At 43.0% G+C, this 18,555-nt stretch overlaps 1 protein-coding gene across 1 annotated transcript in view; it reads left to right on the forward strand.

Moving 5' to 3' along the window:
• Nucleotides 1-17,617, forward strand: part of LOC140380782 (neuronal acetylcholine receptor subunit alpha-7-like) — a 31,953-nt gene extending 14,336 nt beyond the window's left edge. The window contains exons 4-11 of the mRNA XM_072464683.1: nt 22-131; nt 4,902-4,981; nt 8,440-8,607; nt 9,864-10,058; nt 10,785-10,871; nt 11,866-11,975; nt 15,925-16,172; nt 17,016-17,617. Of these exons, the coding sequence (XP_072320784.1) occupies nt 22-131; nt 4,902-4,981; nt 8,440-8,607; nt 9,864-10,058; nt 10,785-10,871; nt 11,866-11,975; nt 15,925-16,172; nt 17,016-17,310 (1,293 nt within the window). The 3' untranslated portion in view covers nt 17,311-17,617. The remainder of the gene's footprint in view (nt 1-21; nt 132-4,901; nt 4,982-8,439; nt 8,608-9,863; nt 10,059-10,784; nt 10,872-11,865; nt 11,976-15,924; nt 16,173-17,015) is intronic.
• The last annotated feature ends 938 nt before the right edge of the window (nt 17,618-18,555 follow it).

Genomic DNA, 18,555 nt, shown 5'->3' on the forward strand with positions numbered 1-18,555 from the left:
AGCTTGTTGTGTTGTGCACAGACTTGGAACGACTACTCGCTCCAGTGGGACCCGGACCAATTTTCAGGGATCCGCAACGTCCGGTTTCCCAACCAGCAAATCTGGAAGCCCGACATCCTGCTTTACAACAGGTGGCCGTGGAACTCAATATATACAATAAATATAGTTACTAACGCAATACTTTTGGGGAGGAATAACAATAACTAGGTCCAGTGTTCTCTCTGGGCTGAGGTTTGAGGATGGCGGTGAAAGTACTTAAAACATTTGCTACTACACGGTAGTGAAAAGTACTACAGCGCTAAGATCGCCGCCGTGCGAGCGATCATCGCCGCCGTGCCGTGTGTACGCACGTGTGTGCGCCGTGCCGTGTGTGGTGCACGGGTGTATTTAAAATGCACCTTTTTTCTACTGACTTTTAATTTGAAAGTTTAGATTTTGTGTTGCGTTTACTAAGATTGAGTAAGTTCCAGCAATAATTTGATTTAATTAATGTCTGAGATAATTCAGTGACTTCATTAAGTGCAATCGTCCATAAAACCAAAAATGCTGAAGAAATCAATATAAATGAGAAACGGGCACTTACTCAACTCACTGCTTTAGTTTTCAAATATATGTATATACTGTACTGAAGGAACTGTCACTGAAGGAACTGTCACTGTACTGAAGGAACTATCACTGTACTGAAGGAACCGTCACTGTACTGAAGGAACTGTACTGAAGGAACTGTCTCTGTACTGAAGGAACTATCACTGTACTGAAGGAACTGTCTCTGTACTGAAGGAACCGTCACTGTACTGAAGGAACCGTCACTGTACTGAAGGAACTGTACTGAAGGAACCGTCACTGTACTGAAGGAACCGTCACTGTACTGAAGGAACCGTCACCGTACTGAAGGAACCGTCTCCGTACTGAAGGAACTGTCACTGTACTGAAGGAACTGTCACTGTACTGAAGGAACCGTCACTGTACTGAAGGAACCGTCGCTGTACTGAAGGAACCGTCGCTGTACTGAAGGAACCGTCACTGTACTGAAGGAACTGAAGGAACTGTCACTGTACTGAAGGAACCGTCACTGTACTGAAGGAACTGTACTGAAGGAACTGTCACTGTACTGAAGGAACTATCACTGTACTGAAGGAACTATCACTGTACTGAAGGAACTGTCTGTACTGAAGGAACCGTCACTGTACTGAAGGAACCGTCACTGTACTGAAGGAACCGTCACTGTACTGAAGGAACTGTACTGAAGGAACTGTCACTGTACTGAAGGAACCGTCACTGTACTGAAGGAACTGTCACTGTACTGAAGGAACCGTCGCTGTACTGAAGGAACCGTCGCTGTACTGAAGGAACCGTCACTGTACTGAAGGAACTGAAGGAACTGTCACTGTACTGAAGGAACCGTCACTGTACTGAAGGAACTGTACTGAAGGAACTGTCACTGTACTGAAGGAACTATCACTGTACTGAAGGAACTATCACTGTACTGAAGGAACTGTCTGTACTGAAGGAACCGTCACTGTACTGAAGGAACCGTCACTGTACTGAAGGAACCGTCACTGTACTGAAGGAACCGTCACCGTACTGAAGGAACTGTCTCTGTACTGAAGGAACTGTCACTGTACTGAAGGAACTGTCACTGTACTGAAGGAACTGTCTCTGTACTGAAGGAACTGTCACTGTACTGAAGGAACTGTCTCTGTACTGAAGGAACTGTCACTGTACTGAAGGAACTGTACTGAAGGAACTGTCACTGTACTGAAGGAACTGTCACTGTACTGAAGGAACTATCACTGTACTGAAGGAACTGTCACTGTACTGAAGGAACTATCACTGTACTGAAGGAACCGTCACTGTACTGAAGGAACTGTACTGAAGGAACTGTCTCTGTACTGAAGGAACTATCACTGTACTGAAGGAACTGTCTCTGTACTGAAGGAACCGTCACTGTACTGAAGGAACCGTCACTGTACTGAAGGAACTGTACTGAAGGAACTGTCACTGTACTGAAGGAACCGTCACTGTACTGAAGGAACCGTCACTGTACTGAAGGAACCGTCACCGTACTGAAGGAACCGTCTCCGTACTGAAGGAACTGTCTCTGTACTGAAGGAACTGTCACTGTACTGAAGGAACTGTCACTGTACTGAAGGAACCGTCACTGTACTGAAGGAACCGTCGCTGTACTGAAGGAACCGTCGCTGTACTGAAGGAACCGTCACTGTACTGAAGGAACTGAAGGAACTGTCACTGTACTGAAGGAACCGTCACTGTACTGAAGGAACTGTACTGAAGGAACTGTCACTGTACTGAAGGAACTATCACTGTACTGAAGGAACTATCACTGTACTGAAGGAACTGTCTGTACTGAAGGAACCGTCACTGTACTGAAGGAACCGTCACTGTACTGAAGGAACCGTCACTGTACTGAAGGAACTGTACTGAAGGAACTGTCACTGTACTGAAGGAACCGTCACTGTACTGAAGGAACCGTCACTGTACTGAAGGAACCGTCACCGTACTGAAGGAACCGTCTCCGTACTGAAGGAACTGTCTCTGTACTGAAGGAACTGTCACTGTACTGAAGGAACTGTCACTGTACTGAAGGAACCGTCACTGTACTGAAGGAACCGTCGCTGTACTGAAGGAACCGTCGCTGTACTGAAGGAACCGTCACTGTACTGAAGGAACTGAAGGAACTGTCACTGTACTGAAGGAACCGTCACTGTACTGAAGGAACTGTACTGAAGGAACTGTCACTGTACTGAAGGAACTATCACTGTACTGAAGGAACTGTCTGTACTGAAGGAACCGTCACTGTACTGAAGGAACCGTCACTGTACTGAAGGAACCGTCACTGTACTGAAGGAACCGTCACCGTACTGAAGGAACTGTCTCTGTACTGAAGGAACTGTCACTGTACTGAAGGAACTGTCACTGTACTGAAGGAACTGTCTCTGTACTGAAGGAACTGTCACTGTACTGAAGGAACTGTCTCTGTACTGAAGGAACTGTCACTGTACTGAAGGAACTGTACTGAAGGAACTGTCACTGTACTGAAGGAACTGTCACTGTACTGAAGGAACTATCACTGTACTGACGGAACTGTCTCTGTACTGAAGGAACTGTCTCTGTACTGAAGGAACTATCACTGTACTGAAGGAACCGTCACCGTACTGAAGGAACCGTCACCGTACTGAAGGAACCGTCTCCGTACTGAAGGAACTGTCTCTGTACTGAAGGAACTGTCACTGTACTGAAGGAACCGTCACTGTACTGAAGGAACCGTCACTGTACTGAAGGAACCGTCGCTGTACTGAAGGAACCGTCGCTGTACTGAAGGAACCGTCACTGTACTGAAGGAACTGAAGGAACTGTCACTGTACTGAAGGAACCGTCACTGTACTGAAGGAACTGTACTGAAGGAACTGTCACTGTACTGAAGGAACTATCACTGTACTGAAGGAACTATCACTGTACTGAAGGAACTGTCTGTACTGAAGGAACCGTCACTGTACTGAAGGAACCGTCACTGTACTGAAGGAACCGTCACCGTACTGAAGGAACCGTCACTGTACTGAAGGAACCGTCACAGTACTGAAGGAACCGTCACCGTACTGAAGGAACTGTCTCTGTACTGAAGGAACTGTCACTGTACTGAAGGAACTGTCACTGTACTGAAGGAACTGTCTCTGTACTGAAGGAACTGTCACTGTACTGAAGGAACTGTCACTGTACTGAAGGAACTATCACTGTACTGAAGGAACTGTCTCTGTACTGAAGGAACCGTCACTGTACTGAAGGAACCGTCACCGTACTGAAGGAACCGTCACCGTACTGAAGGAACCGTCTCCGTACTGAAGGAACTGTCTCTGTACTGAAGGAACTGTCACTGTACTGAAGGAACTGTCACTGTACTGAAGGAACTGTCACTGTACTGAAGGAACTGTCTCTGTACTGAAGGAACTGTCACTGTACTGAAGGAACTGAAGGAACTGTCACTGTACTGAAGGAACTGTCTCTGTACTGAAGGAACTGTCACTGTACTGAAGGAACTGTCACTGTACTGAAGGAACTATCACTGTACTGAAGGAACTGTCTCTGTACTGAAGGAACCGTCACTGTACTGAAGGAACCGTCACCGTACTGAAGGAACCGTCTCCGTACTGAAGGAACTGTCTCTGTACTGAAGGAACTGTCACTGTACTGAAGGAACTGTCACTGTACTGAAGGAACCGTCGCTGTACTGAAGGAACCGTCGCTGTACTGAAGGAACCGTCACTGTACTGAAGGAACTGAAGGAACTGTCACTGTACTGAAGGAACCGTCACTGTACTGAAGGAACTGTACTGAAGGAACTGTCACTGTACTGAAGGAACTATCACTGTACTGAAGGAACTATCACTGTACTGAAGGAACTGTCTGTACTGAAGGAACTGTCTCTGTACTGAAGGAACCGTCTCTGTACTGAAGGAACTGTCACTGTACTGAAGGAACTGTCACTGTACTGAAGGAACTGTCACTGTACTGAAGGAACTGTCTCTGTACTGAAGGAACTGTCTCTGTACTGAAGGAACTGTCACTGTACTGAAGGAACTGTCACTGTACTGAAGGAACTGTCACTGTACACGGTTCACTCTTCATTGTAATGGTGCAGGCCTAGACTGAACTGGCCTCATGTGCTTTGGGTCCCACAGTCCGTCCCACAGTGTGTCCCACAGTGTGTCCCACAGTGTCCCCCACAGTGTGTCCCACAGTGTCCCCCACACTGTCCCCACAGTGTCCCCCAAAGTGTCCCCCGCATCCCACAGTGTCCCCCGCGTCCCACAGCTGCTGTTTCAGACTCATGCATGAAGCTGGTGTGGCACCTCCTGAATCAGAATGGTCTTCTCTGTTCACAGTGCGGACGAGCGCTTCGACGCCACGTTTCAAACCAACATCCTGGTCCAGCACACAGGAGAGTGCACCTACATCCCCCCAGGTAAGTGCTCCCACCCCCAGATAAGTGCTCCCACCCCCAGGTAAGTGCTCCCACCCCCAGGTAAGTGCTCCCACCCCCAGATAAGTGCTCCCACCCCCAGATAAGTGCTCCCACCCCCAGATAAGTGCTCCCACCCCCAGGTAAGTGCTCCCACCCCCAGGTAAGTGCTCCCACCCCCAGATAAGTGCTCCCACCCCCAGGTAAGTGCTCCCACCCCCAGATAAGCATCTTCAGTGTTTATTCCCTACGTCCTCCTGTATTCATGAGGATCTATTGCTTTGAAAATCCCTGTTTTCCCTTGCCCCTCATCCACGCCCACTGGGAAAGACTTGGTTCTGAACTGTCAGTAATAGTGAACTGCAGCAGGCGACAGACGGTACCGGTACAATACCTGACCACGCACTCCTTCTGTCTTTTATTTACTTTACTACTTTTATTTACAAAGGCAGCAATATATTTTTGTCATTTTTGTATATGGCAAGTGACAGAACATGTGACTTTTGTGAATGTATTGTTTCTTTACAGTACTCGAGTAAGTGCTCCTTTTTTACCAATCATGTGGTTTCACCAGCTAGGTCCATATTAAGGACTTTTTGTTCTGCGAACGATGCAATTGTTCAGTGAAGTGCAGTAAACTGCCTCTCCAAGTACTTTCATTTCATAAACAGGACAAAATATGACCTTTTGGAACAGTTTTGGGTTTGTTCACACTTTTACCACAAGGAAACTGGTTGTAACCTGGGACTAAACCCGGAACAAAATTGAGACTAGAACCGGACCAAACCAAATCTACATAAGGATTCAAACTGGGCCCCTCACCCATGGGCCCCTCACCCATGGGCCCCTCACCACACTGATACGTGTGTCACTCTGACATCAACATGGGCCATTTTTTCCTCCATAAAGTGTATCGAGAAAGAAGAACTGTAGATGTTGTCTTCGTTGACGATCGAAGAAAAACTGGAAAAATACATTGGAAATGTAAAAAATGTTGTATAAAATGAAAATACCAACTTTTGCACTGAATTTGAAAATGGACAAATTGTGGCACATTGGTGCAAAAGGGAACACATGCCACACTGACTCTCTTTAGTGTTTGTCATGTTGCACAGTTCAAAGTGCTTTACAATGTTAAAAACACATTTAAAACAAAAAACACACAATACAGTTTATACAAATATGAAACAGTGTATGTCAAAATAAATAAATAAAAAAACATAAAAACAAAGTAACATGGTATTTAAAATATTAAAAACCACGCAAAAGTATTTCATACATAGGCGCGGCTACAGTATATGTAGTGAAAGCTGATTGGCTGATGCGTTCTTCCAAAGCTGTGCTAGTGGCTAAAGAATCCATGCACTGTAAATACTAGTGAGGTGCCCAGGGGTTTGTTGGAGCCAGGAAGTCGTTTAGACAGATTTATACCTACTTTTCCAGCTTTAAGACCAGCGCACCCCAGTGTAAAACCTCTTCTGTTCCACGCACTGGCCCAGAATTGGAACCACCTGAAGTTCTCAACCCAACTTTGGACACATTTCAAAGGTGTCTGGCAAAACTATAACACCAAGAGGTTCTTCTCTCATCGGCGTTAAATGCGTTTCTTCCTCCTCTTCCTCTTTTCTGTTCCTCTCCTCCTGATCTTCTTCCCTTTGCTCCTCTCCCTCTCCTTTCCCTCACTCCTTTCCCTGACTGAGCAAAAACCAATGGGCTGCTTTGCCTCGGCGTCTTAATCAATAGCCACGTAAATAGCTCCATCACTAAATTTTCCGGGGATTGATTGTCTGTGTCACAAGCAAATTGCCTCTCAACTTTGCTCCAAATGAATCCTTATTGAGAGCCACGGCGGCGCCAAAGAGTGAGCGGGATCTGAGGTTTGTATGTAAATAAGAGCCATCCAAACATCATTCTCATACCTCAGGGTACGAGTAGTAAGCGTTTTTCACAATTTGTCAGGAGCCCATCTCTCTCTTCATGCCAGGGTTTATCATTCTGAGGGCCCGGAGAGCAGACAGGCTGTTTACTGCGCGCCCATATCTTTCTTTATATGAATGAGACGAGCGCTTGGCTCCGGCAGGATGACCGGCCTCTGTCATCTCGTGCTCTTATTGAATTTCTGCTTTTATTTGTGAGGGAAGGACCAGTATGTCAGCGGAATTGAGTCTCTTATGTGTAGCATTTTGCAGTTATGTTAATGTGCAATACTTTTCGTTAGTACACAGTGAGGGTATGAAAACTGTGTTGAATCCCCATGTGACTGGTGTACTGTGGTAGTCGCATGAACCCGGATGAAAGTTTGAAATATGCCACATTTGTATCCAGCCAAAGCAAAATGTCCATGAAATCAAAGTTCAACAACCAATATTATGCACAGAGGAGGTGGAAATGTTGTTTTCATGACGGAAGATCCATTTGGATCGAAACATTGTCAATTAAATGTAGTTCACTAGCAAGGTCCACACAACAACAATGTAATATTAAAGAATGTTTATTGATAATAGTGATGATGATGATGACATGATGATAGATTAATGACAGATGGATTAGAGTTGGCTCAGACTCAGGATGGTGATGCAGAACCCCCCCTTCCTTTAGATGGTGATGTGTTAAGGTGAAGATGATGGACACATGGGGTGGGGCGGGGGGTCGAGAGAGCAGAGACACCAAGAGATGCTGGGATAGGCCTGTATAAATTGGTCTTCTGGATAATTAGAGGTGTGGTTAAAGAGTGGAGGCGTGGTTGCAGGAGGAGTAGGAGGTTGAGGCGTGGTCCTGCTCCTGAACCACAGTAAATGATTGAAAGTATGCGGCTTGTCTTGTGTTTGTTGACATGTTTACTGCAGTAACATTGACGTAAACCTACATTACCCTACGAGACGCATGCTTTTCTGTGACCTGGAATTTAACCTGGATTTTACCCATTACATCGTGGTTTAGTCCAAGTTTAGACCTAATAAGTGTTTAGCACTAATAATTCTTTGTTTGATTTGGTTTAGTCCTCAGTCCAAATTTAGTCTCTATATTACAGCTGGTTTAAACGTCCTGGGGTATTCCTAGTTTAATTCTGTTTTTGAATATAAAATACCAACTTTTCAATGGCTAAGCTAAAAAATAGCCAATAACTAAAAGGCTTTAGCCTCGTGTCTGGCTCATGAAACACTCACAGTAACAATGAGGCACGTTTTGGGTTAATGCCAGCCGCCCCGCCCAGCTGCCCCGCCCAGCCGCCCCGCCCAGCCGCCCCGTCCAGCCGCCCCGCCCAGCCGCCCCGCCCAGCCGTTTTAGTTGATTTCAGCATCAGCTTTTTCATATCCTCAAAACAACATTACATTATCTACATTTTGATATAATGCCCATCTCTAATCTACATCTGTCCCTTAAAGGACTTATGCAGTGGAGTTCTTCTGACATGTGACCTCAGACTCCTCCTCCTCTGACCTGCTGCTCCTGATCCTCAGGGATCTTCAAGAGCACGTGTAAGATCGACGTGCGCTGGTTCCCCTTCGACGAGCAAAGGTGTGAGCTCAAGTTCGGCTCCTGGACCTACGGTGGCTGGGCCCTGGACTTGAAGATGCTGGAGGCTGACCTGTCCGACTACACGTCCAACGGGGAGTGGGACCTTGTGGGTATGGAACCTTCAACTTTACATGTGTCATACAAACGGCAATGCTATTTTTACACCATAGACGCGCCGGGTTAAACCGTGAAAATGTATTATGGTGAAAAGGGTTTATAGTGATATTCTTATAGTGGTGTCAGTGATAGTCAATGTTAATGTTAATATTTATGTTTTTGGTTTTCCTGGAATGTTCCTCAGTATGATATTAATTATATCTATATCATCGGGTTTACAGCTCAGAGCTGTGGAGAAGAGAGTCCACTCAGAGTAAGAATGCAGGTTTTTCAAGGTATTGTTGAGCCTTTAATGGACTACATGTAATATAGACAAGTTGAATGCCATACTGTAGAACATTCCAGGCAAAGCGACATCTCCATGGAGACATGAAGGTTGTGGAGTTACATAATTAGATTAGATGCACCTTTTAAATGCGCATCCCTTTTATTTCATATGAAGAATAGGCAGAAAGGTGATGGTAGGAGAGACAGGTTCACTTTTGTGAGATTTTTGTCAGAACAATAAGAAATATATATAAAATAAAAGATTTGAATGTGTCCTTTATGTGTTTACATCATTTAAAATCTTCTGAGGAAAAAAAAAACTTTTAAAAGTAACTTATCCCAGACACAGATTAAAGCCTGATCTTTGAACCAAACTTGAGACAATTTAAAAAAAAAAAAAGTGTTCTATGAGGAATTCTATAAGGCCAAAATAAGATATTATCTTGTTATTTTTGTAAATATGCACCCCAGAGTTTGAATTCTTACCGATAGAATACACATATAAACTATAATATATTTCACTTAACTCTGCCAAACACAAACACTGCAGTAGAGTTTTGGATCAATCGTACCCCTGCTCTATGAACAAATAAAGTGTTCAGGTACTTAAGGATACATGTATTTAGCAAGTACACCTCAATACACTGTAGTGTTTCTATCACCTGTCAATAGAATAGAGCCTTTTATGGGTTTCAGGCAAATTATTACTTTCTAAATTGAAGATTTTGTGTAAATCCTTTCAAGATTTACATCAGGATTGTGCTATTGCTTTGAAAGCGGTCCTTCATATTCATATTTTGCATATCTTCAAAACAACATTCATGATAATATCTAAATTTTGACATATTGCCCACATCTAATGATTTGTCAACTACTAAAATGATTGTTAGCTGTCGCCCTCTGAACTGAATATTTTATGAAAGATCAATATCTAATTTGATATTTTCCCAAACTCTAACCCTGTGCTGGCTCGTCGTGGCAGAGGTCCCGGGTCAGAAGACCGATAAGAAGTACCCGTGCTGTGAGGAGCCCTACCCGGACATCACCTACACTGTAGTGATGAGGAGGCGCACGCTCTTCTACGGACTCAACCTGCTCATCCCCTGCATCCTCATCTCCACGCTGGCCATGCTCGTCTTTCTGCTGCCGGCTGACTCTGGGGAGAAGATCTCACTGGGTAAGTGTTCTTCTGGTTCACATTCTACAATCTGAAGATGTGAAAATGTCCAAATATGTAACTTTGGACTGTGTAAAATGTGGACATTAGAAATACCCAAAGTAAGGCTGCAGTTATTATTATTATTACTTGGTTTACGGATTTTTAGGCGGACAAAATATGAATATAATTTAAATTTCAAAAGATTTTTTCTTCCGTGTTGGCCCAAAATACACCACGGGAGGAGGGGGGGAGGCGGCGCGCAGGTGAGTGCAAGTAGATTTAGCGCATTGGTAGAACTGACGCTTCTAAGTGTGCACCCTTAGTCACAGCAAAATGCGCTGGAGAAAATGTGTTGAACGGGTTTAAAATGTATTTTTGCGTAATAAAGGCGCGCAGCAGACAGGGAAACGTGCGTCTTCACATGTTCTCCCCGGGACCGCGCACAGGACGGAGCGGCTCCGTCAGACTCCCGCAGGATATTGGCAAAAACTTTCTTCACGCGCTCTTATCTTTTGACTTAATACTGCTTTTATATTTCATTCAATGCTACTTTGCGTTGTCGGTGGAACTTTATAAAAAAATTGTTTTAAATAATTTATTTTATTTATAAATTAAAAATCAATAATCTAAGATCCGTAAACCAAGTAATAAAATAACCGCGGCCTAACTCGTAATAAAGAGTATTATTTCCACAGATATGATTATAGTGGAAATGTGTGTTAAACGTCTTCTCCTTCTCTCCAGGAATCACAGTCCTGCTCTCCTTGACCGTCTTCATGCTGATGGTGGCAGAGATCATGCCGGCCACTTCAGACTCTGTGCCTTTAATAGGTAAACACTGAGAATAAAAAGAAAAATGACAGAGGCACTTGTACCCTCGGGGTGTTGTCAGCAGGTGTGTTTTTAAGTCCACAAGAACTCAGACAACCCCACAGAAAATAACCCATGTGGCAAAATGAATGCTTTAGGGGTGACAAAGAATCAATACTCAGTTAATAATTGATACTTAATGTAGTATTGAAACTAGTTCCAACTTTATCACCACATGTAGTGGCCAGCGGCCCTGTGCCACCAGCTACTAGGCTAACAGATTGTGAGGTGTTTAGACGCGTGGATAAAGAGCCCAATACTTCTATGTTCGGTGAAGAATCCTTTAATTAGCACCTGCATATTAAACACGGTCAAAAACTGTCTCCAACTGTAGCCCTGAAGCCAGGAGAATTAGGCCTTAAATAGGAACACCTGCCCACACCCAGACAAGACCCAACAAGCTACAGCGCCACACAGTGGCTGGTGGTGCAAACATGTACAAGGCCTTAATATGGCTCCTACACACCGGCCCCTTAATTGGAACACAATTACAATTCTTAACAATAAGAGCCATGTTGACTGTTGTATAAGCAAACTCCAACTGATTTGCTTATGTTGCAGACGGAAAGTTTGCTGATGCGCTTGCTCACTGTTATGTGATTCCACCGAGTTCTCTGAGGCAGTTCCAAAGTTCATGTCATCCTTTATTTATTACAATATTCTTAAAATCAATTCCAAACAGTGCATCACTTCATATCAAAGATAAAATCCATATTCACCATATCACAGTTCGCCGTAGGCGGTCAACAAACTGTACTTGCCCGTCTAGCAACCCGCACCCAACACCAAAGTTCCTAATACCTGTTGTGCTTCTACCCACAGCGACACCCTGTGGCCTGCAACAACACTGCACCATTATCAGGGATTAGGCTCCTACACCACATATGAACCTTTTCCTTAGTATCAAAATGGAGTTGAGCTGTGAGAATGCTCAAATACATCTTGATCTTTTCAGCTCAGTACTTCGCCACCACTATGTTCATCGTGGGTCTATCTGTGATCGCCACCGTGGTGGTCTTACAGTATCACCACCATGATCCCAATGGAAGCAAGATGCCCACGTGGGTGAGTGTACAACTGTGTCTCCTGTTTTATTATTCACATCATCAAGTCTCCTGCATAACTGCCTTTTCCCTGCAATTATTGTGGCTGTGATTAAACATCTCTACTATATGTGAAATCCTAATAATTGCTAAATGTAAACCTGTCATGAAGCGTGGAAATATCAATGAGTTGCAAGGAAATTTATAATACTAATATTTTTAAAAGTGTATATTACATTGTTGAATGATTATTTTCTGTCTTAAGATAAGATAAGATATTCCTTTATCGTCCCACATGGGGAAATTTCATTGGTGCAACGCAGGTAGATACAGAGGTAGATACAGAAGAACAGATCACTTATAGGAAGTCTGAAAAACACTTTCAGTAGAAGATCTCCTATAAATAAAAACTCCTATAGACAAATAAATAAATAAATAAATACATAAATACCATGTCATGTGATCACGACAGTAATTGCACATGAATATGTGTCACGACAGCACATAGATTGCACATGAATTTCACAGTAATTGCACAGCAATTGCACATGAATTCCAACAGCAATTGCACATATGACAGAATTGCACATCAGTATTAGGTTAGGTCAGTATTGCGAGTGTTCAGTACTAACAGTTTTTGTTATAAAGTCTGACAGCAGCAGGAAGCAGTGTTTATTCTAAACGTCTCACATTGATGGCGCCTCTCCTCTGGTGCACATGACAGGACAGAAGAAACAAGCCCTTTTTATTTCCAGATCAGTTCCATCTAGACCAGGTTTAGTTTCAGGTTTAGTCCTGGTTTAGTAGTATTTGGATGTGGTGAATGTGTAAGTGTAAATGCACACTTAGTTACAGCCCTTATGCCTAATTTGTCATGGAAATGTATTAGTTCAATGAAAGCTAGTTCTAAATGCTAATGCAGTTTTGTCACTCGTGTAAAGTTACTTAATGTTACTGTAGCATCCACTCAAATTGTTAGGTCAGAACTGATTACAGGCCAGAGCAACAATAAAAATACATTTCACCAACACGAACGCTAGGCCAGAACAAATAAACAGAAATGACCATTTGTTTCATAGTCTCTGTATTTCTGGCTAATTGTGTGTTTTGCTTTAAATTTATAAAGTACACATTTCAAATTGCTCAGGGAGTTAAAAAATAACACGGTGTAACCTTACAATTTTGAATCATAGAGTATTCTTGCCCTTCGGTGGCTGAGTTGCAAACACTCTCTCATCGACCAGAAACATGCACAATCAGTCAAATCCTCCACCTGAGATGGGCCCCTGAGTGCTGCACTGCACTCCTGATCCAGGGCCACTGAAGTCCGAGGTGTAAGAGCTGTCTGTTTTATATTTCCTGATTTGGCGTCATTCAATGCTTTTCTAGCACGGCCACAGACAATTTAGCACAGAGAAGTGACTTATTTGATTAGGCCGACAAGGATGTATTACACATGTCCAGGGCCCCCTAAATAAGAGTAGTAGATACCTGTATATACATGATTTATACATATGTATGTACATACATAATCTATACGGTACATATATATTAAAATAGATTATGTCACATCAAAATCTGACAAATTTCCCTTTTAAGGCCAGTGCCAGTCCACATAAGTCAGAGTTATGGATTCTCCTGATGCTGCAGCTGCTCAAGGACACGCCCGCAAGTGTCTGAGTTGTGTTCTGACAGCTGCAGTCCGTCTCCACGGCTCCTCTGCATTTTCTCGGAGCTGGAGCTGGGTGTAAAATCACAACAGCTGTTTGGAAGTGAGATATGCAACAAAATGTATGAATTATATTGGTTCAACAGTGGTGAAGGTTAATGTTGCTGCTTGATCCCGTTTGGGGCTAGCAGGTTCCAGGAGCCTCTCCCAGTGACTTTGGGCCTAGTTGGTGTTTTTCCTTCTAAAATGTTATATTTCAAAGATATTGGTCAAGTCTCATAAGGCTACAAATGTCTTCCCTTGTGAATTATCTTTCTTCTGTGAATTAAATGTTAATGTATTCTTATTTAATTAGGGGAATGTGTCACCCAGTGGCGGCTGGTGGTACAATTATAGGGGGGCTATTTGACATGACCGTGTTTTTGTTTTTTTTAAATGTCCAAAATAGACATTTTTAACATTGACTGTATGGATACATAGTTTAAATACACATTTACAACTGAATTAATTAAGTAAACACACTTTATTTCCACTTTTGTTAATGATAAGTTAGAAGTTAAGTGATACTTAATGCTTAGCGTTGGCCTTATGCAAGTAATAAACTAAAAAAAAACTGCGTGTTTGTTGTCATGGTAACGGAGCACGGAGTTTGACAGACACATGTCTCGGATTGATACGAAATCAGCCGCTTTCAACACAAATAAAGCAGCAAACAGTTGAGCAGCTCATTCTGAGTCGTTTTGGACGTACCTTTTGTCACAGACGTCTGTAGATGCAGTTTTAAGACGTAAACACGGAAAACACGGCGTGTGGCACTTCCTGTATGCGCGCGCACACGTCTGTGACTCTAGCGTAAAAAGCGTAGCTCCGTGGCGTAAACACTACGATCAAAAGGCGCTTTCTGGAGCGCCCCATAGTCGCTATTTTCCTCTGGAGAAAACCATAGTGACGTAGTCACTTTTGATTGTGATTTGATTGGCTAAAAATCCCCATTGATTTTCTATGAGGCTCTGGCGCTTTTCAAACCGCCTCACGCCTACGAAGAAAAGTGACGCAGGCTGCGCAGCAGAGCACGCACCGCGCAAACAAAGTATACATCTATATCTATTTACACGTATATATATATTATTATTTTACACATTTACACAAATAAGAATATAAGATATTTTTGAATAAATTATATTGTTTTTAGACACAAAATAAATGTACGTAGTTGGCAGATTGACCGGGGGGGGGGGGGGGGGGCAGCGCCCTTAATGGACCAGCCGCTGCTGGTGTCACCCTTTAACTTTAATGACCTTGGACTCATGACTCTGGAGTGCATTTTTACTACTTCTGAAATGCAATTGAACTTAGTTTTCTCGGATCCAGATTTGCAAGTTGAGGTAGAACTACATATAACAATTACTTCATTTTAATATTCATAGCTTTCAGCTTATTGTATATATTTGAGGACTTTTTCCCAATCTAAAATATACAATATATTGTTAAAAAAGACTAATGGTTTAGTGCATCGGTGGGTCAAACATCTACTGCTCTACAAGGATGAACTCTTTATGTAGCATTATGTATCTTCCATTTCGCTCTCAATTTCTTTTATACTGGGTGACATTGGACATAGGAAATTCCAATGTCCTGTGTGAGAGAGGGAACATGTCTGCCAGACATTGTGAGTTTGAAGCTTTGACAATCTGCTCCTTGTCCCTCCACGGAACAAACAAGAAAATGAGGGGAAAAAGCAGAAGAAAATGTGATGTTTCGCAGAGTAGCTTCTTCAGTTCAGTTTAACTGGCTTCTTTCACCGAGGGCCGCATTCTGAAACGTATATGGAGCAGAGGGCCACAGACACCCCGGCAATGAAGTGAACCATTTGAAATGTTGCATTTGACATTGTTTCCATGATCCTCCACACCTTTAATACGACTTGGAACATTATTATTAGGTTTCCCAATTTTACTACTACTACTTTTTGTTGTCTGGGTCAAGCCTGAGGGCCAAATAAAATTGGTCTGAGGGCCGCATTTGGCCTTGGGCCATAGTGTGGACACCCCTGATCTGAAGGTAAACTAGAACTCTGATTTGAATCTAAAACTTTTGTCCACTTGACACATTTTTTATTTTTTCCCAATGGGGCCTTCCTTGGAGCATTGAGGGATTACACAGGAAATGGAGATGTTCTTACCTTTCCAAAGAATAACATAAAACAGATCTGTCTCCATGGAGATTTTGTTTCCCATAGAGTAATTGATGGCTCACCACAAAGTCCAACCTAACGTTTGGATTATGTTTGGTGCTTCTTCAGACCCGGGTGTTTCTGCTAAACTGGTGCGCCTGGTTCCTCCGTATGAAGCGCCCCGGAGAGGACAGGGTTCGCCCGGCCTGCCCCAACAAAGACATGCGGTCCAGCCTGAGCAGCAAAGAGACCCAGCCCCTCTGCTCGGGCCCCCAGACCAGCACCAGTAACATGCTCTACGTCAGCGTCAGAGGCCTGGACAGCAACGGTCACTGCACGGCCGCAACCTCCCCGGACTCTGGCGTCATGTGTGGGAGGTATGCTTTTAGAGATCTTCTGTACTGTATTTTTATTGCTTTGTATATGATTTTGACTTGTTTTTACATCGCTTAATGCTCTAATGTCATAGAAAGCAGTTTGGTTCAGTTGTTGCTGTTGAAAAGCGCTATACAAATAAAGTTTGAGCAATTCATTGATTACATTTTGTCTTGGATTTTAGAATTTTGCTTGAAGAATTGGTCTTTTATTCAACACATGAATATTATTTAGTTTTATTGTTATAAATAATGAACCAGCCCTGCATTTGTATTCAAAAAGTGCAGGTATTGTTATCAAAAACATCAGAACAACCGCTGTACCGAGCCTTATCTCTCTCATGTAGTGAGCTTGTGTTGAGCTTAATGAAGACTTCATGACCTCGAGGTTCAAATAACTCCGGTCACCAATTTGAGCCGTCAGCGTTAGGTCTTTCTTCTTGGATTTCAGCCTGGTGCTGCTGCTTCTGACTGTATTTTCATGGCAGAGTCAGGAGAGCACAGAGTGAACCTATGTTTCCCGTCCGAGCTGCAGGACACACAGGAGGATCGCTTTTCTCCTGAGGGATGTTACTGTAGATCATTTCATAACACAAAAGATCTTTTTTAAACAGAAAAGTTTTTAGAGATGATCTGGGGCAGCAGCATTTAGAATGGGTCAAAAAAGACATTCAATTGTGAATATTCTGCATTGTAATGAAATCAGGGGTTACATAAAGTTTATATATATAGTTTTAAGCAGTATATTGGAGAGCTAGACACCAACACATGATGTTAGATGGTTTGATTGATTTGATTGTCATCTCTCTCACCCAGTTCTAAGCGTACACGTTGTGACGTTCCCAGGCTGCTGCGCTCAGGGGAGGAGGAGCTGCTGCAGCCCCCCGCTCACAGCTTCCCGGTGGGCAGCGTGGAGCCAGAGATGGGCAAGATCCTGGAGGAAGTGCGCTACATCGCCAAGCGCTTCCGGGACCAGGACGTGGAGGAGACGGTGTGCAACGAGTGGAAGTTTGCTGCGTGTGTGATCGACCGCCTCTGCCTCATGGCCTTCTCCATCTTCACCATCCTCTGCACCATCGGCATCCTCATGTCGGCCCCCAACTTTGTGGAGGCCATTTCCAAAGACATTTTCAGCAGTTAAATAGAGAAAATGATTCATAGACCAGTCCAGTGTAAAACATTTGAACTCCGAATGAAGCTGCAATATTGGTGGTGGCACTTAAACTAATTGAAATGATCATTTTGTTCAATTGGTCAGCGTTAAAATATAATGGTTATGAGCTTCAATCAGAATTGACTGTAAACATTTAAAATGGCTCTTACAAGAGTTGAATGATTTTGAAATATTCACCTGCAAATTTTCTGACAAATATTGGGATTTGAAACACATTTTAAATCATGTTTTAATTCACTGTGCAGCACATCCCAGAAACACTGGCATTTGAAATTACACTTAAAATAATGTTTATAACTAAATAAATACTAAACTAGAAAATAATTCATGTTACTTAGAAGAGTTAGAAGGTTTTAGACAGAATCAGAACTCATAGAGACTAGAACCATGTTCCCACTGCCCTGGTCGACTTTGGAGTGTTTTGGAACAGTTCTGTTAAAGGCGTGTAGGGCCTGACTCTGTGTTCAGAGCCTGAAAAAGGGGAAGAGGAGGAGAGATGGGGGATAGACACTCGGCAAATCAAACCCACGACACCGCAGTGGTAGCAGCCACACATGTGCAACACTCTTAACCAGTGGGCCACCAGCGAAGCACCATGTTTCTTAATAAATAAAACCTGAATCATACCAGAAACAGCTGATGCTTGTTTTGCTAAACTTGTGGGCTTAACATATAAATTAGCATCAGTGGAAATACAGCGCTTTATCACAAGATCAAGTTTGCGTTTGGTGACAAATGATTGTTTTTTGTTTTGATCTGATTTTTGCCGTCTTGTTTTCACCTGTTCTCTCTTATCCAATCATCTCGCTCAAACGCCAGGCCACTCGGGGTCCACTTTGGGTCCCCTACAGGCCCCATGGTTCACTTACAGCTGTGGAGACTCTTAAGATCCACTCAAATGAACCAGGGGAAGCTGTAGATAGTATCAATGATTTACTAATAATAATACTTCAAATAACGATTGATCTAATTGTGATTAACCATTCAAACCTAAATGACATTAGTTGGAATCTTCAACACGACTGGTGCTGAGAGCCAATCTATTTTCAGCATTAAATTGTTTTATAACCATAATGTGTTTATGTAATGGCCGACATACCAGAGCCATTCAGAGTTATCGAGATGTAAAATATGACTTTTACTAGCAAATGAATAACAAAATATATAACATGTATATTAACCCATGAATAACTGGGTGTGCCTTTAACCACT

The sequence above is a fragment of the Eucyclogobius newberryi genome, unplaced genomic scaffold (genome assembly GCF_026437365.1).
Source record: "Eucyclogobius newberryi isolate DKJ021-1_F unplaced genomic scaffold, fEucNew1.0.hap1 SCAF_5, whole genome shotgun sequence".
NCBI classification, from domain to species: Eukaryota; Metazoa; Chordata; class Actinopteri; order Gobiiformes; family Gobiidae; genus Eucyclogobius; species Eucyclogobius newberryi.